This window comes from Haplochromis burtoni, unplaced genomic scaffold, assembly GCF_018398535.1.
Source record: "Haplochromis burtoni strain Fernald_Lab_line unplaced genomic scaffold, NCSU_Asbu1 Contig_152, whole genome shotgun sequence".
Lineage (NCBI taxonomy): Eukaryota > Metazoa > Chordata > Actinopteri > Cichliformes > Cichlidae > Haplochromis > Haplochromis burtoni.
The window spans coordinates 533,666-561,138 of record NW_024582513.1 but is presented as its reverse complement, the minus strand read 5'-3'; the positions used below and the strand labels follow the sequence as shown (position 1 = coordinate 561,138).

The following is a 27,473-nucleotide window of genomic DNA, read 5'->3' as shown; positions in this document are numbered from 1 at the left end:
TAACGGCATAATAAATGAGCAACATTTATTTCCACTTTTTTTTATACATTAAACGTGCATATCAATAAAACTAAAATCGATCATATAAATACCTCTACTATTATACTGTTACAATAAATATGGCTCTACAGATTCTAGGTTAAATAAAAAACAGATTTCAGTATCAACTGCGGTGCAACACAAGGAGACACTCTCGGGACACACTGTACATGTCTTCTCTTTTAGCACATTTTCCATGTCAAATGATGGACTTGTTTGGTGATTGCGATATGATACAGTGTACTCCACTCTCATTTAAAAGAGCCCGTTTGCTCTCTGCTGTGCTTTTCCTAAAAGAGATATTGTTGAATAATGTTCACAGTGTCAGCATGACAGATAAGAAAACTGCAGTCCTTTTAATATCCATATTCAAATTCTGTTTCTCTTCTGTTACCAACAAACCACCCCGTACCATTTTGTGGAGTCAAAATGGAGACAGTGCCATGCTTTTTGACAATTTGTGCTGGAGTGCAAAGGAGCACACACTCACCACCTACACACACGCATACACAAAAATCATAAATGTGCTTAAAGTATTTGTACAATTAAAAGCAGGCACTCTGCTCCAGGTTGGCTTAAAAAAAAGGCTATTTTTCCAAAAAAATCTTGGCTATGTCAAACATGACAGTGCACCAGGCAGTGAATAGAGTATGATACAGCTGTGATTCACATGTACACAAACACATCAACACATCAACACCCATGTCAAAATATTACATACAGTACTTTAAAATATATTACCAAGAAACTGTTGTTATCTGATAACGTGCAAAACTAAGCACACCTTTCACAACACTCTCACGCACAATGTTCATCTTTTACATGATATACAATGAATAATTGTACAGACTAAGTAATAAATATCATCTCACAAATATGTTTTACTGGTCACTTCTGTCTTCCACTTAATGTAAATGCCAAGTACTATGTAATGCCGTCCCATGCACCATCTTTAAGTTTCCGCTATATAACAAAGGCCAAAAAGGAGAATTCTTCTAGACGTTTTCTTCAATCTTGTGCTTTCTTAACATCTACAAACAGAGAGAGAAAGGATCCAATGCCAAAAGCTGTCTGTATGCATCAAGTGGCAGAATATAATTTATGGTGATAGAAATGATTAGATAAATGTGTCATGTGATATAATATTTCAAAAAAGGAATAAAGTCAAGAGAGCTTCATTTTCAGTGGCTAAAGCTATCCTTCACAGCATAGGTGGAAGCAAAGTACCAAAGTCCAAAGAATCAGAGTCAGTCAGATACTGTGCCGTATTAATAATAACTAATGATACAAATAGTTATAAACCTTTGTGAAAATAGACAAAAACGGAGAGAAAACACGTTCAGTAAATTGTAAAAACAAGGAAAGGACTTGTGTCTGTGCCTTTCCCTCTGTTTCAGAAGCCAGGCACGTGGCAGTATGCCTCCAAGGAGGACAACAGGATGTAGATGAACCAGAGAGAGAGGAAGAGGAAGAAGGTGAGAAGCTTGGCTGTCCGTGGGCCACCGAGCTCTCCTCCAGACACGGTGGGACGTCGGCGGTAGAGCAGCACCAGCACGCACACCAGTGCCATGATGGTGAAGAGGGTGACAGAGAAGGCCAGGGACCCCGGGTTCACTTTGAACACCTTGCCTTTGGTGTGCCAGTAAACTGCTGCAATGGTCCACGCCACTCCGATGCCTAAGAACACGTTGACCGCATTGCTGCCCGTCACATTTCCAATAGAGGCGTCAGCATATTGATCCTGGATGGCAGCCACCTTACTTGCAAAAGTGTCTGTAAAAGAGAGAGAAATAGGCAAATATATATAAGTAATCAGTAATGTGCACAGACTGAGTACAGGTGCCACAAACACCAGGGACTGTACAATAAGCACTACATGTATTTAAGGAAATTCAAGTCTTAATTTAGGAAGTACCGCCATTATTATACTGTATATAGTTTCCCAATTTCAAAGGCTCAAAAATAATTGACTTACAAGTAATTTCATGGCCAGATGAGGCATATTTACCAAATTAAGCCATTAAAGATCTGGAGTTGATTTAGTAGTTGTGACTGGAACTCTTAGCATTTAAGTCCAAAGTGTCCGTGCAAGTGCAACAAGGCCATGATTAGGCTGAAAGTTCAAAGGAAAAACTTAGGAACACAGCCTAAGCTGTAAGAGTGGCCAAATCAACAAACTAGATCATGGTTACAACGAATAAATGGACTGTTCAGCTCAGCAATACCACACATCCCAAAAGACTACAGAAGACTAAAGTGTATGATTGCAGAAGTTATTTCTTGGTTGGTTTCATCGATTCTGTCAAGAACACTCAATAGGAGGTATAAAACTGGATTATTTTATGAATCTACAATCAAGACATGCTTTTTGGAATGGAAATACAAAGACAAGAATAACAAGGTGCAAACCTCTGGTTACACTTAAAAACATGAAAGTCTGATTAGGCTTTCCTGGAAAAAAGGGTTGTCAAAGAAAACAAAAATCATACTCAGATATAAATATAAATAGATAAATATAAATAGATAATAAAATTAACATTGTATTAAGATAGTCATTTGAATCACTACTGATACAAACTCAAAAAGAGAGACTCAAAAACAAGCAGCAGCTGGAGATGGCTGGAGTAAAGGCCTGCCAGAATAATGCAAAGGAAGAAACACAGGATTAGGTGATGTCCATGTTTCCAGTCGTTGACTAAAAAGGGTTTTCATTCAAGTATTAAAAACAACACTTACATTTAAAGTGATGTTAGTTGTGTTTCAAAATTGTCGTAAACAGTTATTGTCTTGATGCATGCTCAATCATCCAGGTAAGTAAATCCCAAAGGGTTGAGACACATTTTTTCTAAAGGGTACATCTTTCACCATCTTAAAATGCCGTGATTGCAGCCATGAGTACCATTCACTCTCTGTGAATGGTACTCATGGCCATTGATCAGTGGGCTTTGATCAATGGTCTAATTTTGCTCTAATGTTCATAATTCCACACATTGCCGAAAACCCAAACAGCACACGCAATAAGAGGCTTTATCTAAGCGTCCTGTTAATGTTGGTGGGGCGTCAGTTACACAATGGACCGAAAGCCAGCACAACAGAGCCAGCGGTGCACGGGCAAGAATTCATTTCTTACTTGGAAATTCGTCGAAATTAGTTGTGGTAGCTACCTGGGCTATGTGCCACTTCAGTATCTTTGATGTACTATTGCTGTGTGATTTATTACTATTAATGAAGGCTGCATTACAACCTGCTAGCTGCAAATAATCACGTGCAGTTCTGAAAGCAGACAGAAAGAAAACATATTACTGATACAGAAATAGTTTTCTACACTAGATCACTGCAAAAACTGCAGCCTTACCTAATGTCCACCCTACTGTTACTCATTTTATATTAAGATTTTAAAATCTAGTTGGTATTGCTTTCAGAACTGCACATGATTATTTGCAGCCAGCAGGTTGTTAATGCTATCCATCAAGTCTAACCTCAGCTAATGCTAGCTAACAATGTTAGTTCGGTGGCGAGTAGCCTTCAGTAATAAATCACACAGCAATATTACATTCATGTAGTTGTAAAAAGCAAGACAATATATTAGGTAATCCAAAGTATTCAGAATACGTTACTCACATTGAATAACTTAACGGAATACATTACAAACTACATTTTGGGCCATGTATCCTGTAATCTGTAGTGGAATATATTTTAAAAGTAACCTTCCCAACACTGTTTGTTGATCAATGGTCATGACAATTTGCATATTAATGATTAGCAACCTCACAGCCCCTTGTCCAGTGGGCTAATTTCAGTCATTGTGCGATGTACTGTTTATAAAGCTGGGGAAAGCTGCAGTCAGCTGAGACTGAAGAAGTCACTTGGATGAGTGACGAAACGTTTCTCCCACTGAAAATGCTGCGTCCAGATGAACAGAATCAACCCAGATTTTTGTGAAACGCAGTTATTTAAAGCTGAAAATAACACTGTTTTTGTGTAATATTGTTCTCATAAAACTATGGCTTTCTCTTATTTGGCACGGGATTTTTTAGGGAAGCATGAGAGGATAAGATGGAGTCTCAAAGCGTGAGAGTTGGCAACCCTTGTTTATTAAACCAAAACCTAATTTTCATAGTCATTTTTTGTGTTCAGTGTTAGTGTTTAGGAAATAGCAAAATGGGACTATAATTAGGGCGAAACTAACAAGCGAAACAAGGTTTTTTTTCTCTGTTTACAACTTGTTAATATCCAAGACATGAGCTTTGGAGAGAATCCCTCTGACAGCACAGGTGGGGGAAAAGGTTACACAAGCAGCTGCTTCTGCCACAGGGGAAAAGCCCAGAGGAGACACAGGACAAGGCCGCTGGTAGGACTGAACGACAAGCACAGATGCCCACCTGGAACAGAAGTGCCGAGGGCCACAAACACCACTGCGGTGACCGAGTCTTTGAGACCGACTGTGCAGCCGAAATGTGAGGCCAGGTCCCCGGTCACAGCTGTCAGAACGCCAATGAGGGAAATAGAGACAAAGAAGCAGGCCCAGCCGTTCCAGTATTCAGTCGGTGGGACGAAAGCAAAGAGGACCTTCCAGAAAACTGTCAGGAAGTGCATAATGTAATCAAAGCAGGACGGCAAGCGTTCCTCCCCGCTCTCCTCCTCATCGTCGTCACCTACCAAAGACAGAAAAGATGCATGAAAGCCTGCGAAACACAACCTTCATTTAGACCACTGTTTGGCTTTACAGAGCACCGTAAAGCCACCATGAAATTGATATAATTTTAGTTTCAGTTACTGTGTTTGTTCAGACACTGACAGTTTTGGGAAATGTTCTACAGATACTGTAAAATGGAGAGAAGATTTAATATGCACTGCTGTTGGATGAAACTGTGAATGTGGATATTGTTTGGACAATGGCTGCTTTTGTGGTATGTGGCCATTCACGTTGTTATCATAGTCATTCTGTGACTGCTCTATACTGCTCCTGTTATCTACAGCCAAGAAATCATTGTTAAAGCCAAATGGGATTTGGACCAGTTGTGCTTAGATAAGAAAGACGTGCAACAAATACACCACAGGAGGACAGGAATACAGTGGCTTCAATACAGCAGTCATCGCAGTTGTCACAATTCAGTGCACTACACACATGCGGGGGGCTCGTAGTTAGTGTCACACCATTTAAAAACAAATGTGTCATCGTGCGACCAAAGCACAGCAATTAGTAGAGCTACCATTCCAGCGACAGCCATCGCTGAGGGCAGGAGATTACATTATAATTTATAATATCATCATATTTTTCATAATAAAGCTCAGACCCAAACTGTGGAAGTGAATGAGCACTAAAAAATCCTGACTTTTCAGAAATTTAGTGCCAATTTGTCATCATATTCATCTTCATATTTTAGATCAGTAAAACTTTCAGCATCTTTGAGCAATCCTTTTCAAATCAGAGACATGCTGGAAGTGTACTTTCTATCTTAAATATGCACATTACAAATGCAAATCTGAGTTTCTCCATCCAGCAAGAGAGAGAAAATAAAGAAAAGAGTACGTTAACCAAATGACACATCACAGGAGTCTAAGTGAGCTTTTAGCCCAATGATTTGTGCACTAGTGCAGATCTAAAAGGTTCACAGACAGCTTTGGAAAGACCCCCAAAAAAAGATTCACCATACCACAAACATCGTCATAAATGCTTCAGAGCCATTAATTGTTGAGGAAGAGCCGGCCCTTTTAGTTTTTATGATGAGCCTCATCATGCATTTTTAATAAACTGTCTGGATTTAAATGGATGAAGCAAATAAGCTCAGAATGATCAAAAATGAATTAAAATAGCATTTGTTTTTGTACGCTCTTTCAACCCTTTCCGTTAAACTGGGGATGTTTTTTTCTTTATGCAATCTTAAACGGAGCATTTTGAATCTTATTTTAAAGACATATCTAAGTGAGTGCTGCACAACAGGCAGCTGGTGGACCGGATCCAGCCTGCAGGCTCAATCTTCTTCAGGACTGCCTTCAGAGGGATGAACAGATGAGACATTTCAGGACGCCGCGACTTACCTGCGCTGACAGTGACGGCACTAACAAACTGCTCTCTCCAGCTGCTGCTCCCTACAACAAGAGCCAGGTTCGTTTTCTTGATCAGCTTGTCCACTGTGCTCTGCAAGGAAAGCAGAAGAAAGGTGCATTAACACACACTGAATAACATACTCAGTACAATCTTAGTGCTGTATGACACTGGGGACACTTATGTGGTGAATCAAGATACAATTACCAGCTTCTGTCCTCCCAGTGTGAAGCAATGGTGAGTCACCAAAACAGATGCGAGCACAAAATCCCAGTAGCCCCCAGGAGAAAGGGAGTGTGCGAGCATAAAGCTGCTTTAAAGCAGTGAAGAAACACAAGCCAACTCATAAAACTGCAGCTGTTAATATCAATGCGGTATCATGTTACAGCTTAAATGTTCCTAAATTGTCTCAGAGCGCTGCACCACCCATTTTAAGCTGAAGGATCAGTTTACTTGTGCAGAGGATTGCAGTATGAATCTGTGGTATCTGTGTAGCTCCAGCACAAGTATAATGGCGATGATGTCATAGTTATCTGATAAGGGTTAGCTCAGATTGTGACTGGAGACTACACATCAAACAGAGGGTTATTTATTTCATGATCACAAAAATAAAATGCCATCACTACATGTCAGTCATTGTTTTTTTGGATTATTGTTGAGTGGACATTCTTTATTTATTTAATTATATTTGCCAGAGGTGACCATAAAGTGGAGACCCGATGCTAGCTAGCTTTGTTAGCATGATAGCATGACACATTTATTAGCTGTACAGGTGTATTGCACAGCCACAGGTTCCTAGAACCATAATATTATTTCCCGTAATGAAAAAAACAAAAACAAAATGCTAACACAGACTTCTTTTCCAGGACTGAAAAAAAGTGATTAGCCACTTGTATACAGCTCATAGCTGTTAGCTAATGAGCATGTGGAGGCGCAGTCAGATATGCCCCTTCCTCACCACTTGTGGTTTCAAAACACCAACATGGCATCTTGTAAATAGGCAGTACTTACTTACTAAATAGTAGTAAATGATGGAACATGTAATCTACACCACTACTGTTGTGCACTCACTAGATAAGCACTGATTAGGCTCTATTCATGAACAGAGTCTATTGATGGATTAATCTTCTCTCTGTGTTAGGCAGCACCTGCTTTTTTGACTACTACTGAAATGCATTCAGCTAGCCACGCCTAGCTTCGACCTCCAAGGTAAAAAGAGCATTATTCTACCTGCAGGGCTTACAGCGGAGCACAAACATTTGTTGATTGACAGTTGTGCCGATATTGATGTTTGTGTACAACTATGTGATAAAGAATATGGCCTGTTGTTTATTACAGCTCATCCAAGAACTCCAGATTTGGTGAGTGACATATTAGTATTTTATTAGCAGGACAAATAATCAGCAGGTCATTTTGTTGCTGCCATATAATCTATGGATGCTACTTGCTAACCAAGGTTGCTAGCGTTAGCTAGTACATTAGCACACCACTCTCTCATCAATCAGATTTTCAGCTCCAAATGGCACTGGCACCACAAATTTAGCTCTCATCCCAGTGCCTTTTCTTACCGGGCTGTAAATTTGTTTAATTCTGTTCTAAAGAGAGTTTCTGGAAATGAGCTTGTTTTCAGAATTAGCAGCATTTTTTTTCACTACGTTTTTGGCTTGCTTCCTTGTCCAGCTTCTGAGGTTGCCACTTGGGCCTAATATCATGTTGTGTTAAGGTAACTGAAGTTTCTTTCTTTTTAAAAAATTTGTACTTTTTCCCGAGTTGAGATCGATCCACTGCTCATCCAGTCCAAATGTCAAAGTATCCTTCAGCAAGATACTAAACCCTGAGTTGCCCTCAACACATCCATCGGCATGTGAGTGTGTCTGTGGACGTTAGATAAAGTGCTTAGATGAAAGTGTTGTATGAATATGTGTGGAACTGGGTGAATAAAACTTGTAATAAAAAGTGCTCTGAGTGCTCAAACCGAGTAGAAAGGTGCTATTTAAGTACCGGTTCACTTACCATTTATTGTCTCTTGTAAAACACCCAACTAATCAATACAAAACAGATGGAGTACTGCTATAAATTCTGCATTATGGCAAATGATACAAATTCTTTAACTCTGACTATTCAAGCTGAATGATGCGTGAAAACAACTACTGGAAGATTAATGAGTTGCATAATTTATCACACATCAAAAGTAAAATATATATTAACCCAAAATACTGTGACATCAGTGAAATCGCTGCATTTTTCCAGGTTAATGTTGTAAAGTCAGTCCATGTCGGCTCTGAGTTACGAAGCTGCTGATTTTGTGTTACCTTGAATTCATAAGACTCCTCAATGACCACCTCCAGCCTGGTGTGCTCTCCCAGACATGGGCAGCCCATCTTTGACACGTCCTCCGGACCCACTGCTGTCTTGTTGTCATTAGTGTCACCTAGGGCAGCACAAGAATAAACTATCATCCAGGATTTCCTACATGGTGCTTGGATGATAATGAAAGTCAGTCCTCTGTGTGTGCTACGGTCCGTTACAGTGACTCTGAGTGACAGATCAGCCAATCATAATTGGTAAACCCAACGCGAGAGATGTTGGGGAGACACGTATTGAAATAAATAAAACACGGCAGCCTGCATATTGATACTCAAGATTTAATCAAGAGCATAAAAAGTACTTGGAATAGAGGATTTAGGTTTATTTATGTCAGTGGTTTTATTTATAATAGTGGATTATGTGAATATGTATTCTGTTATTTATGTTTTGAATTCTCTACTTAGTAATTTACTTCAGGGATATATTTTTTCTGCATTCATTACTGGCTTATCATTTCTTGTATGTGTTTATTGTCATTATGTTTAATAAATAATAAGCAGAATCATATGTTATTAATATAAATAGGTCTCATAAACAGGACTTTCCCAAACATTTTCTGACTACACATCACATTTTTAATATATCCACAGTACTTTTAGGTTGCAAATCATCAGTCATTAAAATATGATCACATTTAGCAAAGAGTCTGAGTGATATGAACACAGTTGTATTACAAGTACTTTTTTGATGTTAGTTAGTTTAATTTAACATGCAATTGCAAAAGCAGCTATTGCACAGTAATTACAGCTCTCTTCCACAGTGTGTCTTTTCTCCTTCCTGTTAAAAGGGAGCTTTTCCTGGGGTGGCTGTAGCTCAGGTGGCAGAGCAGGTCAGCCACTAATCAGAAGGTCGGTGGTTCGATCCCAGGCTGCCTCCTGGCTGCATGCCAAATATCCTTGGGCAAGATACTAACCCCATGTTTGCCTACTGGTGGTGGTCAGAGGGCCTGGTGGCGCCAGTGTCCGGCAGCCTCGCCTCTGTCAGTGCCCCAGGGCAGCTGTGGCTACAATGTAGCTTGCCATCGCCAGGGCATGAATGTGTGTGTGAATGGGTGAATGACTGAATGTAGTGTGAAGCGCTTTGGGGTCCTTAGGGGCTAGAAAAGCGCTATACAAATGCAGGCCATTTACCATTACTGTCGCCAAGTGCTTGCTTATAGGGGTCATCTGATTGTTTTTTTCTGTATTATTACAGGGTCTTTACCTTACAATATAAAGCTCCTTGAAGCAGCTGTTGTTGCACTATATAAATAAAATTGAACTGAATTGAATGATTGACTGTAAAAGCTCTCAAAAATAACATTGATGAAATACAATGACATTTTTACTCTAACCCTGAGCAATTTTAAGTACATCAATTAGACTTTCAGTCTTCATGAATAAGGCCTGATGAGGAAGTTTGAGATTAGTTGTGCTGTAAGGTTTAATCTGCATTAATCCAAGCATTTAGTGCACACATTTATCTCAAGCCACCAAATAGAGTGACATATCACTCTGCACATGTAGCACACAGTGATGTCATCCACTCACCGTGTCTCTGTCCCACCTCCAGCAGTATGGGCTCCTCCAACACAATTGTGAATGTCTTGTTTTTCTCGTACTCCTCATCATCAATGATCTTCACATTCAGCAATTTCCTAAAGGTCGAGGGGTCAGGGGAACAAGGAGAAGCGGATTAGCTTTGTTTAGGGGAAATAAAAGTAGCTGCCCGTATGAGTCAACCTGCAGTAACCCTCTGTTATCTAAACACGCTCAAAATAGATCCCAGGCAGGTAAGAGCAGCTTCCAATGCTGAGACTATGCTTTCGTACACATTCAAATAAAACCAGAGTAGCTAAGAGGTAGACTGCCTACACAGTGAATCATGAAACAGATCTGTTAGATAAGAAGGTGGAAGCTCAACATTTCCCCCAAATTGACAAATATCATGCGCTGCCGAACACTACGAAGAAAAAAAAGACTAAAATATAAATTTTCCTAACACCCCACAAGAGGGCGGACTCCTTCTGCACCATTAATTCCATTAGAGCACAACTAAAGCGAAATAGCCCACACCCCTCCCACACACTCAAGTTAGAAGTCATGAGGAATTGAATTATTACCTTTGTCTCTGTGGAAATTATGTCACCTATCTACACAGGGACTCATGATAAGACATATATATATAGTTTGTGCTCTTAAATCCGAGAGCTCAAAAACGTGAGGCTGCTTTGTCAAACTGTGACCGACATATTTTCTTCAGCCCTCTTCGTTCGCCCACACTGTCACAGCCAGTCTCTCTCTCTCCCTCTCCCTCCATCTCCCTAATGATATGTGGGTGGCTATCTATTTCTGTCTACACATATACACTCAGGGTTTGACAACACGCATGAAGAGCTTTTGCTTGCTGAGGAAGAAGAAGTTTATTTTAAACAGCAACGATACGTCACTGGCTGTCTAATGTCAGGCTAAGTCATGCCAGTGGGAGCAACGTGAAGCGCAGCCTGGAGACCTCGCAACAGGAACAAAAGAGTTTGTGTGCATGGTATATTTGCTTTGAATCGCCGTGCCGGGGCCTTGAAATAAAATGTGAAGGCTCTGCTGCTGTGGATTGTGCTAATGTAGCAGCCATTTTGACATTACATCACATTTTAGGCAGACACTGTTTGTCTTGCCGTAGCGTACCTAGATAAGCAGAATATACAGACGAACATTTACATTTTCCACTAAAATCCAAACGAGAAATTAAAGGCTGTCGAGAAGCAGCAGGGGCCCGGGTTCATTTAATGCATCGGGCTGATTAGCTGGCAGTCTAACTCTAAACTGCTGCCACAGTTTGAAGCTCATTTGCACTGATTTCAGACAAAAAGAGGTGGGTGATAATGCAAAACGCGAGAAAATCAAAAGTGACTTTTCAAAACAGACTAAAAAACAGCTGTGGTGAGATTAGTTCTCCTCCTTTCTTAGTTTCGGTGAGTTGGTCCTTCACGTAAAGTAGTTCCATCCCTCTTTTTAAAAAAAAATATTTTACTTGAATCAGTAATACCTTTGTTAGTATTTCAAAAGCATTAGCAGCGCAAATAAACCAAGCAAAACTGAGTGGCTAAAGACAAGCAGTGCTTGCTAAAGAAAAGACAGTTACGAATGGAAGAACGGATGATTTAATTATTGCTACACTCCAGTCCTGCACACTAGTCTGCAACCATCTGGAAACCACTGGTCACCAGAGAAAAATGTGTATTCCCCTGGCTGGTTGGTGCGTGTGGTAGGTTGTTTGCTGTCGCTAGGAGAAACTGGTGGCAAAGTGCTGCTTCACAGTCTGTATTAGGTTGGTGTAACTGAGGCCTAACACACAGCAATCTCAAAAGCCACTGGAGGCAGAGATGAGGAGAATGTTCTGATATAAAAGCTACCTCTGTTGTAGTGACTGCATGTGAGTCTGTGTCTTTTGTTCAGTCTCTGTTATGTTTCCTGTTTTACTTTGAAAGTCCATGTCTCATGTTAATGTGTCTGGTTTGCTTCCTTTGTCTCGTTAGGCCTGATTTGCCCCAGCTGTGTCTCACTCCTGTTGCCCTTTCCCTGATTGCTCCCTCTGTGTATTTAAGCCCTGTGTTTCTCTGTGTCCGTGTTGCAATCTACCGTTTATTTTGCTGTGTGTTTTGTCAGTCCACCGGTGTTAGTTTAATTTGATTTTTTCCAGTTATGTTATGTTTGAGTTCAGCATTAAAGCTGTTTCGGTTTAAGTTTGTCTCTGGAGTCTGCACCTTGGGTCCTATTCCTGTCTGCACACAGCCGTCACTTAACATTCTCTGCTGAGATTTCACTTTCCAGATCTTTTTTTCTATGCAGCTTGCTTATAATGTGAAGCCTCTGATGAACAGGATCTCACTCTTGTCATTCTTAACTAGGGATGGGTATCGAAAACCGGTTCTTGTTGAGAACCGGTTCCCACTGTTTCAATTCCTTGGAATTCTTTGCCATTTTTGCAAACGATTCTCTTATCGATTCCAGTCGCCCCGAATGACGTCACCACGTTGCGGAGCGTCATTTACCTGGCAGGAAACACGTAAGCGGCTCAAACGCTCAAAAGTTTGGTTATACTTTACGAGAACGGATGACAACAGGGCAGCTTGCAATACTCACACACAAAATAAAATCTATTCAAGCTGAATTTATGCTTCAATTCTTCAAAGAAAATCGTACCACCAGAGTTTGAAAGTTGCAGATTCTTTTCAAACGCCTTAAAAGCCCAAAGCTTAAGAACATATTTCACATTTTTAATTTTCATGCGCACAGTGGTTCTGTCGTTAGAGACTCTGACCTGCAGCAAGAATGTATGCTGCCACATTTCTGCGTAGAATTTGCGTTTCCCCCCCCCTGTGCCTACTGAGTTTTAGTCCTGGTGATGCAGTTTTCTCCCTCAATCCAAAGACACACTTGTTAGACTGACTGGTTCTAAACTGTCTATGGCTGAGAGTGTGAGTGGTTTTGTCTCTCATCACCACCCAAAAGCAGTTCAGATGATGAAGTGATGCATTTTTAATTTTAAATGTTTCCAGCACGTAAATGACTACCAATGAAAACATGTAAACTAATCAAAATATGAAATCAATGAAGTTCTGCCTTCATCTTCACTGTAGGTAAAAATAATCACAATTTAGCTGATTTAGCTAAAAAAGTTAGCTAAAGTAAACTAAGTCAGACACCCGCTAACTAGCTAAATACGTTAAAGGAATAGTCTCACATTTTAAAAAAAAAAACGCAATTTTGTGTTCTTGCTGAAAATGAAAATTGATGACAGTTTAATGTCTGCACTCAAATTATTAAAGTAGAATAGCAAGCAGTCGACTTAGCTTAGCATGTAGTCTGGATGGAGGGAAACAGCTAGCCTAGCTGAGCCCAGTCTACAGCTAACAACACAGTTCTCGCACGTCAGTTTAGATGATGTAAAAACGTAAGTTTGTGGATTTCATCTTAAACTTACAGATACTCATCATTTTATATGAACTTCATTATACTTTTGGGCTTTTGATGATTTTTTTAAACTGTTCTTTGTTCATAGTGAAATTTATACAGCACACATCTATAATGAGTTTGAAAAAACAAAAGAAAAAAGAATTGGGTCCACAAGTTTGAATTTATATTAGTATTAGATATTTTTTAAACCACACAGTGTCAAAAGCATCATATCCCCCGTTAACATTTGGTTAAATGTCCCTTAGAAAGTTGCACATCAACAAGATTTTTTTTGGTAACCATTAACAAGCTTCTGGCCTAATTCTGACATAATTCTGTCTGATGTTTGTCTGGGCTTTTAATCATAGTCCTCATTTTTGTCATGGTAAGTATGTAAACCTTTGACCACAGCTGTACAATATTCATGCTGAGCCAGTTATTTACAACGAATAGGACTCCCTGCAAAATCATAGTTGTTCTTTTTTATTTTAGCACATTTCCCAAAATGTAAAGTTATCTTTTAAAATTTGTGGTCCTTTATAATTTCCTTCGTACGCTTGGGTTTAAAATGTTCAGTTTAAAAATACATTTTCTAAACAGCACACAGTCCTGCTTTATGAGCCCTGTCGCTGCAAGTCAATGTAAACTCTGATTATTACAGACACAATTGGATTTTATCAACACTGTAAATCCTTGGCTTGCTCCATATCACATTACACTGCGGAGCCATCAGCCATCTCTGCTGCCCGGTTGGCTCAATTCCTGGGAAAGTTTCTGAGTAGCCGCACTGGTATAAACCTCCAATTGCATCTGTCACACAGACAATATTGCATGCATTCTAAAGATTGATCTCTGCTCCATCTGCAACAACCGTAATCTGTTCTCCATCTGCCTGGCTCTTTTTGCAGTTGTCTTACATTTACTGAGAGTATGTTGAATGCTAAAAAAAGTATGCCTTGTTTGTAAATTAATTATCAGGATTAGTTTGACTTAACCAGAGAAATGAGAAAAAGGAGGTTGGTCATAATTGTCACCTATAGAAAGAAAGCATCATACATATCGTCTGTGACTCTTAAAGTAGTTCTGTTTTTATTTGGAGGTTCCCTCTCCTCCACATTTTTTGTCGGTTCCTTAAGGATGCTCCAGTTTCCTCCCACAATCCAGAGGCATATACAGTAAGGCATGAGGCCCGGAGACTCCAAACTGCCCACAGGTATGACTGTGTTCACTCTGTAGCCAGAGAGAGTGTCTCTAATTTCTACCCTCTGCCTGCTGCAAAGAAAAAAAAAAGAAAGCTTCTGCCCTCCCGAGACCCTGACAAAAATTAAGCCGGCAGGGAGACTGAGTGAATGCATGACAGTGTGTCAAAATCCACAGCTGGACCTAGCACCTCCGTTCATTTAAAGAGCCATGAATCAAAGTGGCATGTCAGCATCTGCCTACAGTGCTGAAGTGTCCTTGAGCAAGATATTGAATCTCAGCCAGCTCCAGAGAGGCTGCAGTGTAGCTTATTATAAACAGAAAGCAGCTGCATTACATTACATTACTGTGTCTCCACTGTGTTGTTGGGTTATTATGCAGAGAAAATTTCTACAGAAAGAAACCCGTTCTGACATTGATAATAACAAATTATTCCACCACTGATAACTTGTACTTGCAAAAATGTGTGGCAACATAATGGAGAATGGTCTGAACTAATAAGCACAGGGAGAGACAAGTGGGACGAGGAGAATTTGAAATTCATTTCTACCCTGCAGCCGTGTTAGCTGCTCCCCTGAATTTAAGCTCAGTGGTAAATTTTAATGTCAGCAGGACAACACGCTGATTCTCCTCAGGTGTACTGTGTAGCATGTTCACTATCTCAATTTAGTATGTTCGCTTGCTAATTTGCAATAAATGTAAAGCACGGTTGGCTTTGGGAAGGATTTTGACCAGAGGGATGCTATCACTTCATTACTGTTCCTCTAGAGGTGAGCATTAACTGGTGGACCTAATTTCGTAGCACTAATTGCAGAGATATTACGCTCAGAGATACAAATGTTAACCTCATATCAGCACAAGAGAAAACGTTAGGCCATCAAAGACATTAGGATCCATCCTCCGAGAACCATGACTGTTTGTCTGTACAATATTTGACCCCAGTACAAAACACATTGAGATGTTTCATCCACTGGGGATCACAAATGTCTATTATCCATTAAAAGTCAAGAAATTTCACAGTGAATTATGGTGGTGCACTGATTGACAAACAGTGCCGTCCTTTGTGACATGGAAGCAGGAAGGCTAATATGTGATTAGCTCTGTGGCTGCTTGAAAAGTTGATTTGAAGGGACAGGATAAGCAATAACTGCAGTTGGATGTTTTCATTCTTTTAAATGAGGATTTATAAAGAAGCTGCATGCCAGAGGTTACGCCAGGGGTCTGAGTCCGCCCAAAGCAATTCCTGTTTTCCTGTATGCTGTCTACACTTTCTTATCAATAAAGGAAAAATGCCATAAAAAAGTTATTTAGTTATAGCTTCTGTCTTCTTCGTTGCTAAGCTAAAGGCTAACAGCCCAAACATAAACAAGAGTAGCCTACATTGCTGGTTTTTCCACATATTTTTGAGACTACCTCCAAGTTACATTAAACAGCTATAATATGTAAACATTGGTCTGCAAATGTTTTGTGTTAATGTTACCAAGCCCTGAATCTGTGTGTCTTTCAGGAAGTTCTGTATGTCATCGAGCTCGAGCACCTCAGGCGTGAGCGATAAAGAATATCAGTGTATTGATTTTCTTTTCAAAAGTGATCCCCTTCTATCTGTTTTATCTTAGCTTATGTAACTGCCCCCATTATCCACTTCAGACTCAACTAGTGCATAGAGGCGCATATTTGAGGCACTAACGAGAACAGATATGAGATTATGCTACATACGAGCATCAAAGGGTCTATTGCAGATCTTCCTCTAATCCATAAACACAGAATGTAAAATGGCGCTTGATGTCAGCTTGTTTATTTTGGCTCAGGTTTGTGTCTGTACATCATAATTTATTTACTGCAGAGCAGAATTTCAATGGTAAATTATTATTTATATGCATGCCTAGATTTTAAACTGCTCCTCCTGGCTCCGCAACAAAAGCTTAAAAACTTGGCTTCCTCTTTTGCTCCTCTGCATGCTCAAATATTGACGGGGGAAGACAGATGTACGTGAGCACAAAGACACACAAAGCTTGAGACCCTGTAACAAACACGCAAACACAGAGGTGCCCAGAGGACCGTCGCCGAGTGTCATCTCTTTGTCGCGAACAAGCGGGGAAACACTCGGGTATGAAAAGCCAGCTCGGTTTTGAACGATGAACTTTGGCAGCCTGCTGAGCAGTAATGAGCGCAGACGTGCATTTAACACAGAGAGGGTGTGAGTTTATAGGCTCGGAGAAACAAATAGACGCATACAACGACGGCGACGCTTCAAGATGATGCCATTTCACCTACATCTTTTAACGGGACTGACTGGCATAAAGAATTCACACGCTGCGTAAAGAGGAGCACAATCTGGCCTGGCAGTCTTCGACTTAAGCTCTCCAAAAGTGGTGAACTTTTGGCTCGGCATCAGAGTCAAACATTAACACCTTCGGGTGGCACGCAGAGATGAGCGCATTTCCAGCAGCAATATTAGAAAACTCATTTAGATTCAGCTTAAAAGATAAGTCAGCTGCTCGACCTGGCAATTTCGATTCAAGATCTGAGTCAAACCTTTCCCACCTATGATCAAAGTACTCCCGCATTCCCCTTTAAGTCCTCGCTTGCTATTCCGAGGAGGACAGGAGTAGCTGAACACTGCTTTGGCATTTTTTTTCTGCTGGGTCTGGGTTTTCTTTTCATCTGTTTTCTGATAACAAACTGTCCTGCCCCACTGGATCCCACTCTCCACAGTCACACCCCCAGTTCTCTCCACTGCTGCACATCGACTGTTAAGGGAAGCATGACTCCAGATATTATGAAGTGTACTTTCACTGTCAGCTTTCTACAGTCGAATGAGCACAGTCTTAGCTCAGTAGGTGAGGACTGTATCTACTGCTCGGTCTCCATTTGAATGCAGATGCCAGCTGCCTGCCTCTCATTTCACATTGTTATACACTATTGACTCATTAACTGCAGCCTCTGTAGCTGACTGCGCTATGAGGGGAACTTTTGGGACCCCTTTAACCCCTCTTCACTCTCTTTAATTGCTTTGGATGCTCAAGAAGCTCTTTTTAGTTCCCCTTTGGAGCGACATGTTGCTTGATGTGGGTTTAAAGCAGATTCAGCACTCTAATACGGCCTTAATTATACACAAAGACTGATGCATAAAAAGGAGAAAAAGCATAGATTGTGCGCGAGGAAACTGCTAAAAACAGAGCAGTATATTCAAATTTCACCTGCGCTGCGAGGCAAAAAAAAGAAGAAAGACAAATAGGGAGATCTGCGTTTTCTTTGACACCATGTATTCACCTGCCTTTCCTCCCACTCGGCCAACCTACACAATACACCTACGCACGAGCCTCGCGCAGACGGATGCATCTGACACATTTGATTCCTTTGTTTCGTCCTTTGCCGTGCAGTAAATCATTTTGTAATGAGCTCGGTACGGTTGAGGGCATTTTCTTTCTTTTTTTAAAGTAAGAAATTAAAAAAAAAAAACATAACCGTTCTGTGTAACTGCCAGGTCTTTTGCTCATCTCGTCATAAAGCAAACACTACAAGTGTACTCATCATTCAGCCAGCCCTTTCAAACAGCGTTCAAGTGAAAAAAAAAAGAAAGAAAGAAAAGCTGGAAAAACATCACTCTTCCAGCGCTCTCTCACTCCCTCGCTCTCTGCACTCTGCCTCCCTCATCTTTTTCTCTCCTCATCTCTGCTGGCGCATCCACGAATGCTTTAACTAAAATAACCACACGGGCTCCAGTGCATGCACCTGTTTTAGTAGCTGCCGTGCAAGTCACCTGTCTGATTTTTCCCCCCTGTTCTACTCTGTTGCTCGTGTGGGCTTCCTTTGTTTTCCACAGGGAAGTCTTTAGTGTTGTGCATTACAATGAGCTTCAACAGAACTTCCACAGAAATCCCAACAGGCTGCATTTAATTCATTCACAGGAAACTGTTTCTGGGTTTCATCTTCCTCTTCTCCTCCTTTTTCTTGTTCTTTTAAATCTCCACGATCTTTCATTATCTGCCGCACAATTATATTCTCTTATCCTCCCACATTGTCCCTGCGAAAAGAGCTAAACTTCGCCGAGCAAACGTATCTGTGAGTCATAAAAATAGGCCTTTCATTCGTTACCAGAATAGATAACTTACAGTAATCTAGCAGGACAGTTTAATGTACCAATGTGTGGGCGGTGATGTTTAATCAAGTGATGAACAAGAGGAACTGGCACTCACATGGTCTCATCGTTCTGAAACTCCAGCTTGCCGGACACCTCTTCGTAGTCCTCCCCTGCTTTGGCGGTCCCCTCGACAGTGTGGTAGGGCACAGCCACTTTTCCCCGTGCCCCGGATGTCCTGTGAACCTTCACCTGCATGTTGCCAACGCTCTCGCTGACCCTTGTGGAGTTGCTCTCAAACGTAAAGATGCCAGCGTGGTCGTCGTCATAGATGGTGACGGTGGCGATGTGAGGATTGCCCAGTGCCGCCTTTGGAGGAATATGGGAGGGAAGGCCCACCATGCTGTTGCTGGAGGTGATGGAGCTCGGCTCCAGGACTGAGACCTCGGCTCTGTGCACGATGCGCGGGTTGCTGAGGCGTACGTAGAAGTGCTCGTCCTCTTCAAAAATGTCATCGTCGATCACGCCAACAGTGAACTCTTTGGTTGTCTCGCCAGGCTTGAAGACCAACGTGCCCTCAGCAAACTCGTAGTCTGAACCTGCATTGGCAGTCCCGTCCTCCGTCCGGTATTCCACCTGTGCAGGGAAAAAAAATTTCATCAAATATGTAGTGGCTGGAGTTGTAATAAAAATATTAATATTAATACTTTATGCCTCAGGCAGTTAAAGGTGATTTAAAATTGACCTTGAGCATTTGCAATATCTGTGCTTTCCCCCCTCACCTTGACAGTGCAGCCACTTTCTCCTCCGTGCCGACTCACGGTCAGCTTTAGTGAGCCGCAGTTCTCAAAGCACTGATAATGAGAGTCTTCAAACTGCAGGTAGATAGTGTTAGGATCTTCCTCTTGCCCGCTGGCCTCGTGACAGCTCACCACCTTCCTGGCCTGGTCAGCTGCATGCTTTTTCAGGATGTTCCCCGCTCCGATCATCATGCGCGTAGCTTGAATGCGATAAAAGGCCCTGCTCTTCTGCTGCTGGACCAGCACTTGATAGTTGGCCATCTCGATGAGCTGCTCCATGTCCTTATCTGGGTGCCTCTGTTTTAGCTCTTTTAGAGTACGAGCCATCTCCCTGCGGGCCTCTTCTTCTTGATCTTGTTCCGCACTCATCCCACCACTATCCTCCACGCCCTCCAGCATCCCATCCAGAGCCTCTTTGGGGTGAGTGTGAGAGTTCACACCCTGTCCATCCATCTCCAAGTCCATTTTAGTGAACATGGCATCTCCCTCTGACTCGATGATAATGCCGCGGGTCTTGTCGGCTCGGTAGCGCTTGTGGACGTACTTGTAGAAGAGCAGGCGGCGGTCTGCGATCCAGGCTTGCAGAACGCACAGAGGGAAGAAGAGGAAGGTCAGGACTGCTTCCCAGACTTGCACTTCTCCGGGGGAAAACACTGACAGGATGAGATACAGCCAGATGTAGGCGAATATGCTCCAGGCTCCGGTGACAAAAAACACCCGCAGGTGTTTTATCTTGCGGGTTTCATTTTCTGGCACCACATAGACACAGAGAGCAATGATGATGAACATGTTGAAAGCAGCACTGCCCACGATGGTGCTGGGACCCAGAGCTCCCGCTTCAAAGTTATGGCCGACCACTTCGATGACAGACAGCAGGATCTCTGGTGCCGAGGAGCCCAGGGCCATCAGGGTCAGGTTGGAGACCGTTTCATTCCAGATGCGCACAGTGGTTGTTGTTGTCTCACCATTAGGCTTCTTGATGGTGATCTCCTTTTCTTGAGAGGTGATGACCTCGATAGAAGACATGAACCGGTCGGCGATGATGGACATGCCCAGGAACATGTATATGAGAGCGGCAAAGTAAACAATGGCACGTGCCACCTTGTCACCCACTGCGGGGTTCTGGGGATTCCACATGGGCAGCACCACGCCCTCGGAGCAGTTGTCATCACTGGAGCAGTTGCCTGGGCTGCTGCCGATGTCATCATCCCTGCTGCCGTAGGAGAACCGGGTGACTCCCGGGAGGAGAACCAGCAGAAGAGAGATGAACATGCATGGGGTGGCAGGTGGAGAGCAGTTCAAGATACGCTTGTGTAGAAACATGATGGTGTGGTGATGCTTTGAGTCTTCTAATGCTAGAGATCAGTGCACGTGACATGTGAAGGTTCGCATGAACCTCTGAAAGACAGGGAAAAAAAAGAAATTTGCCTGGTGGATGAGAAAGCCACATGTCAGATGTTCATTATTCAGTTATATTCTCAAAATAACCCCAATATGGCACCACAAAAGTGCTCTTTTGTATGCAAATGATGTGGGATCCATCAGTTTCGTTGGTCCGAGTTTAGAGAGCCAGAAATATTGGCACCTACTAATCGTTGAGTCACTGGTATTGAACTACCCTGTACGACTCCCACACATATAATGTGGTCATTCTGTGCTAAACCGCAGTGAAAATGTTACCCTTTGCACCTGTAGTATCGAGGGAAAAACTGACTCAGTCCACCCGGTACTGTCGAGTTAGATGGGAGTCCAAAAATAATATCCACTGGCAACGAGAATAACAAGAAAGGAGCAGTTGTTCTTAGGTAGCCCTACTGGTACATATATTATAGGATGATTTAAAGGAGGAACAGCTCTAGTGTCTAGAGAGTCCAACACACTTCTCAGGTCTAGTATGAAATATAAAGCTGGATGCCTGAGTGCAATTCAATCATCACCACCTTACCTAAAAGAATCCATTCCACATGCAGTAATTTATATTTGCCAACATAGTTTCTCTGATTAAGTCAGACAGAGCATGACAGGGTGGAGTGGGGTTGCAAAGCAGCATGCATATGCACAGCAACTCGTGGGCTGGCTGAAGCAGCTTTAATACCATGTGTTATATGAAATTAACCAGACTGACGCTTAGATGGGTATCAGCTGAGAAATCCACAGATGCGGGCTACCACTGAGATCAGCCAATCTGCCGTTTAGCTTAGTTTAATTTAGTTTAAAATTTTACATAAGCAATGGAAACGGCATCAGGGGACAAGTAAAAACAATTCCCCAGTGCCCCCCCCACCACCACCACCAGCAGTATCTTAATGGCCTGAATAGACATTTCAGGGAGTACTGTGCTAAACTCTTCAAAGGATTAACATCTGTGAAAAAAGAGGAGAGGGAAAGATGTCTAGTAATGTGTCTGGTGTTTTCTAATGAAAATTTAAAGACCATCCTTGTCTCAGAAATAGGTTGCACACCTACAGCAGAAGCAGTCTGGCAAAGCTGCATGTTTGGCACCTGCTCTCATTGACATGCAGCAGTGAAAGGCAGCATTCTCCAATCTGACCTGCATAACAGGAGAGCACGGTTTCCATCAAGGCTACATTTCAGGGTGAAGTGGTGCAGCACAGATGCAGGAATTAAGCCGTCAGTTTTTTTTCTGTCTTTCTGCTGTTAGCTCATAAATAAGTGACTAACAGATTGTATTTGTGCAACAACAACAGCAACAGCCCGACACCTGTCTGCTGATCAGATTGAGCGAGTGAGTTCAGCACCATGGACAGCGACTCCTGCAACAGGCAGCTCCAATCAGGGACAATGAAACAGTCTTTTTTTCGGACTGAATGAAATATCCCTCATTACTGTTATGTGAAATCACATATTGATATCATCACTGATTCCTTCACTTTCGAAAGCAGATTTAATTAATACGTTGCTTTCATCTGGCACACAATCCTGCACAAATTTTGAGTGGGTGATGTTTCTATGGCAAAAGCAAGATCTCCGACTGGTGGAAATGCAGGAAAACTATAGAGAAAAAATGTCTCTTTCTGTTCTGTGCAGTATTTAGTGATATGTTTTCCTCACTAAAGTCGCCAGGCAGCAACAAGTAAATGAGATACTGAAGCATATTATTCATTTCCCCTTAAGAATACAGATGTTTTAATTTTTTAGTCAACACAAGCACACACTCTGAAATCTCCTCACCTTCGTCACATTACATCTATTCAAAGTGTGCAAGTATCCAGTGCAAAACTACAGTTCTCTGATCTGCTGATTTCTAACATGTTTGCAATTAAAAGCCCGAGTGCAACATGAAGACTTTACCAACTACTGGCAAACCCAGCATGATGCCACTTTCCATCTAACAGAGTTACTAACCTTCAATAATTCCATAATTATCCAAGCCTTTAAAAAAAAAGCAGACCCAAATTAAATTAATCCTCAAACATGTTCTTGTTTGCTAAGCAAAGGTCCAGGGTTGGCAAGTAAACACATAATGACTCACACTTTGATGCCTGCACTTGTTTTGTGTGTAAGCGTGTGCGCTTTTCAAATGGTGGCACACTCAGTTTGTATTGAGACGCCTCATAAATGTCATCTCTGCTATTTAAGGAAGGAAAAGTCATTAGAATTCATAAACAAAAGGAAAACAGAACAGAAACGTGGAAGAAAATGAAAAGAATCCGGAGTTTCTCGAGATGTTGTTTTGAGCTCAAAGCACACTCATCAGTCTAAGCACTAAGACAAGTGTTACTGGATTTACATGCAGCTGGTAGTCTAAGAGTCTAATATAATGGGGGTCAAGAAAAATTCGCATGCAGGGGCTTGCTTAGTTTCTTTTCTTTCTTTTCTTTCTTTTTTTTTGTTTAGCTTGTAGTTATAGTTCCTATTTTAAACATTGTGAGAAACTATATTACTCACCTGGATGCAGCTGTCTGTGAGTCAACCCAGAGTGGAAGTTCTAGCCTCAGGAGATGAACTTATCTTTCATGCTGCTCTGTGGAAATACAGCTTATCTTAAACGAGCATACCACAAAGTCCGTTTTTAAAACCATCATGAAAGTAACGAGTGTTCCACATCGGAGAATTTTGAGAAGCTTTAAAAAAAAAAGGAAAAAAAGCCATAAATGTGAGCCAGTAGCAGCACAAAAACACAAAACACCGCTGTTGCAGATTCGAAACAATTCAAAACGCTAAGTTAGAAACAGATTCTGAGACGGCTAGGTAAATGATATTACAGAGGTAGAATAAAAAGGGAAAAAGAAAAAAATAGAGCCTATTAAATGATCAGTACGCTGAGCATGAGGGACAAACAGACCGGTCCATTTGGTGCGCACAGCTGCCCCACTGATACTCACGGAAAGCCCAGAATCTCAGTTGGATCCTGGTCACAGCGTGGCTACCCTGCACCAGTTCAACAGAGGAAGACACCCCGTGTGCCATTCACACGGCAGGCTGGTGTAATGGTGTTGGCTTGTTGCTGGTGTCTTGGAAATGACGCGTAGCTTTCCCCGGTGCTTGTTTTCTTTCTCTCTCCTTTTTCTTTGACAAGTACCCTACCTCAGCAAACTTAACACAGCCGGAATAGTTCCCCTCATTAAATTCCCATTGTTCCACCACCGCGACACCCTCCGCAAAGCTAAGTAAATTATTCAAAAACCACAAGGCGCTTTCAGCTTTATCCTTTCCTGACTGCGTGTTGATGCGTAAAATAATAAATTAAATTACACCAGTCCAAAAAAACAACAACAAGATCTTAGAAAGTATTCATTTAAAAAAGAGAGAATTTAATTGTGTTTTCTATTTCCGAAAAATAAACTGAGTGCAAAAAATTCCCCCGCTCTTCTGCCTGAGCTGGATAACGCAAGGAACCAAACAGGGCTGCACATGAGAGTGGGCGTGAATGAATGGTGAAGGATTGAGAGGACGCAAACCACACAGTACGCGGATCAGGACAAGATGGATATCAAGCAGAGGGATGGTGGCACACAAGAAAGAGGAGTGTGAGTGTGGTGTGGAATGGAAGTCTTGTCTTACTCTCGCGGTGGGCAGCACTGGCACAAGAAACGACGAGCGAGAAAGGGAAAACAGTAACACTGCAGAAACAGGGGAGGGGAGACGTTCAGAAGCAGCGCTACACGCACGGCTGGTCCTCCTGACTGCGCATCAGGAGACCAGGATTAATGATCATTTCCATCAGAAACCCTTTAGAATGTTTGCTCATTATCTTGGTTGCCCATCAGCACAAAAAAACCTGCTGTAAGCTAGAAGATAGAGAGCTGATCTTCGTTTTTGACACTCCGAAATCCCAGATGTATCTGCCCGTACGCCTGCTGTGGGCTGCCGTTGTTGTAGTCTGGATGGTTACTTAGAGACAAAAAAAGAAAGAAAGAAAAAAAGCACATAGTCTCAATAGTTTTTCTTCTGACATGTGAATTTAGCCTAACATCACTTTAAAAGATGGGAGCCATGTGGTTGATCTACTGTTGGGGGAAGACAAAACAAAGTAAATTGGACTTTCATTTGAGAGAAATAAGACACCACCATCTCATGTTGCTTCTATCTGGTCAACAAATCTAAATCCTAGAGAGAGAAAACTGAGTGCTCTGTATCACCACTGGGCCAAAGAACATGACGGGCTTTGGTGTGGTGCCAGGGTAAAAGCCAGCAATTTTAAAGCTTAACGTGTGGAAGATGATACTTTGTGTTCCTCTGGACACTCTGCCACAGTGATGGGCTTATTCTGTTAGGTTTGGGTTTCATAAGAAACTGGAAACAGGGCATTTAGCAGCCAAGGATGATTATGTTTCATAAAAAGTATGCTTTGGGTTTTTTTAACCATTACTAATCCTAGCTGTGTTTAAAGTGGTTCTGTTATGCTTTTCCTTTCCTATCATGTGTATACTGTTAAAATGATGGAAGCTCACATTACACAATGAGAAAGTTAAAAATAAGGATGTCGCTTTCTGGGCAAGAAATCCCTGTGAGGAGCGGCTCAGTCTTCAGACTGCTCTAAATCTTCAGATGATTCTTTTAATACATGTGGCTACTTGTGTGAGAGAAAAAAACATATACCTATGTACTCACCGGGTATTCAGGTAAAACTGTTCAACAGATTTTTAAGAAAAATACCTGATCTGCCAATCACATGGCATCAGTTTAATCCATTTAGATGTGTAGACATGGTCAAGATGACCTGCTGAAGTTCAAACCAAGCATCAGAGGTGATTTAAGTGACTTTGACTATTGGTGCCAGACAGGCTAGTATGAATCTTTCAGAAATTGCTGGTCTCCTGGGATTTTTCCCACACAACCATCTGGAAGGTTTACAGAGAGTGGTCCAAAAGAAGGATATATCCAGTGAGCAGCAGTTCTTTGAGTGGTCAGGGAGAGAATGGAGACACTCATTCCAACCAACGTATACAGCAGAGCATCTCTGAACTCACAACGCCAAGACCCACTTATGTCAAGCAAGAACAGAAAACTGAAGCTACAAAGAAGCTTCTCACAGGCTTACCAGAAGATTGGAAAAACATTGTCTGGTCTGATGAATCTTGGTTTCTGCTGCAACAGATGGTAGGGTCAGTATTTGAAATCATATGAAAGCTTGATTTGTATCAACAGTTAGATACAAGTTAGACACTTTTGACGTCTGGGTACCAACTGAGTATCGTTTAAAAGTCAAAGCCTAGCTGAGTATTGTTGCTGATATCTATGCCTAACTTACCTATCTTTTGATGGCTTCTTCAAGTAGGATAACATGCTGTGACACAAAGTTCAAAACTCATCTGAAATTGATTTCTTCAACATGACAATGAATTAAGTGTACTTGGGATGTCTCCACAGTCACCAAATCTCAACAGAACGCCTTTGCGATGGAAGGATTCAGAATTCGTCACGGTGGAGAAACAGCATTAGTCAAGGTTAATAATGACCGTCTTACAGTGTACTCATCTCTGTGCTTGTCCTGTTAGACCTCCGTGCAGCATTTGTTAACACTGATCACAATATTTTACTGCACTCAATTACAGTTGTTTGAATCGTATCCATCTAATACACTTCTGTTTGTTCATTTAATGCAGAGTCCTCTTCACACGCTAAAATTAATAGATTAATTAATAATGGAGTTCCACAGGGTTCTGTGCTAGGACCAGTTCTGTTTACATTATACAGGGAGTGCAGAATTATTAGGCAAGTTGTATTTTTGAGGAATAATTTTATTATTGAACAACAACCATGTTCTCAATGAACCCAAAAAACTCATTAATATCAAAGCTGAATGTTTTTGGAAGTAGTTTTAGTTTGTTTTAGTTTTAGCTATTTTAGGGGGATATCTGTGTGTGCAGGTGACTATTACTGTGCATAATTATTAGGCAACTTAACAAAAAACAAATATATACCCATTTCAATTATTTATTTTTACCAGTGAAACCAATATAACATCTCCACATTCACAAATATACATTTCTGACATTCAAAAACAAAAAACAATCAGCGACCAATATAGCCACCTTTCTTTGCAAGGACACTCAAAAGCCTGCCATCCATGGATTCTGTCAGTGTTTTGATCTGTTCACCATCAACATTGCGTGCAGCAGCAACCACAGCCTCCCAGACACTGTTCAGAGAGGTGTACTGTTTTCCCTCCTTGTAAATCTCACATTTGATGATGGACCACAGGTTCTCAATGGGGTTCAGATCAGGTGAACAAGGAGGCCATGTCATTAGTTTTTCTTCTTTTATACCCTTTCTTGCCAGCCACGCTGTGGAGTACTTGGACGCGTGTGATGGAGCATTGTCCTGCATGAAAATCATGTTTTTCTTGAAGGATGCAGACTTCTTCCTGTACCACTGCTTGAAGAAGGTGTCTTCCAGAAACTGGCAGTAGGACTGGGAGTTGAGCTTGACTCCATCCTCAACCCGAAAAGGCCCCACAAGCTCATCTTTGATGATACCAGCCCAAACCAGTACTCCACCTCCACCTTGCTGGCGTCTGAGTCGGACTGGAGCTCTCT

The 27,473-nt window shown here is 41.6% G+C and overlaps 1 protein-coding gene across 2 annotated transcripts; it reads right to left on the bottom strand.

Moving 5' to 3' along the window:
• On the bottom strand, positions 1 to 24,785 carry slc8a4a (solute carrier family 8 member 4a). Of its 2 annotated transcripts, none has more exons than XM_014336679.2 (9): positions 23,817 to 24,785; positions 23,380 to 23,455; positions 19,453 to 20,868; positions 18,789 to 19,306; positions 9,985 to 10,091; positions 8,401 to 8,519; positions 6,082 to 6,181; positions 4,422 to 4,694; positions 1 to 1,812 (listed from the first exon to the last, which is right to left on the bottom strand). In XM_014336679.2, the coding sequence occupies exons 3-9, from the start codon at positions 20,791 to 20,793 to the stop codon at positions 1,433 to 1,435; spliced, it is 2,838 nt and encodes a 945-aa protein (XP_014192165.1). In that variant the 5' UTR covers positions 20,794 to 20,868; positions 23,380 to 23,455; positions 23,817 to 24,785; the 3' UTR covers positions 1 to 1,432. The 2 variants fall into 2 exon arrangements, with proteins under 2 accessions (XP_014192165.1, XP_014192166.1); XM_014336680.2 differs by having other exon boundaries at positions 23,380 to 23,450.
• Positions 24,786 to 27,473: the final 2,688 nt, after the last annotated feature.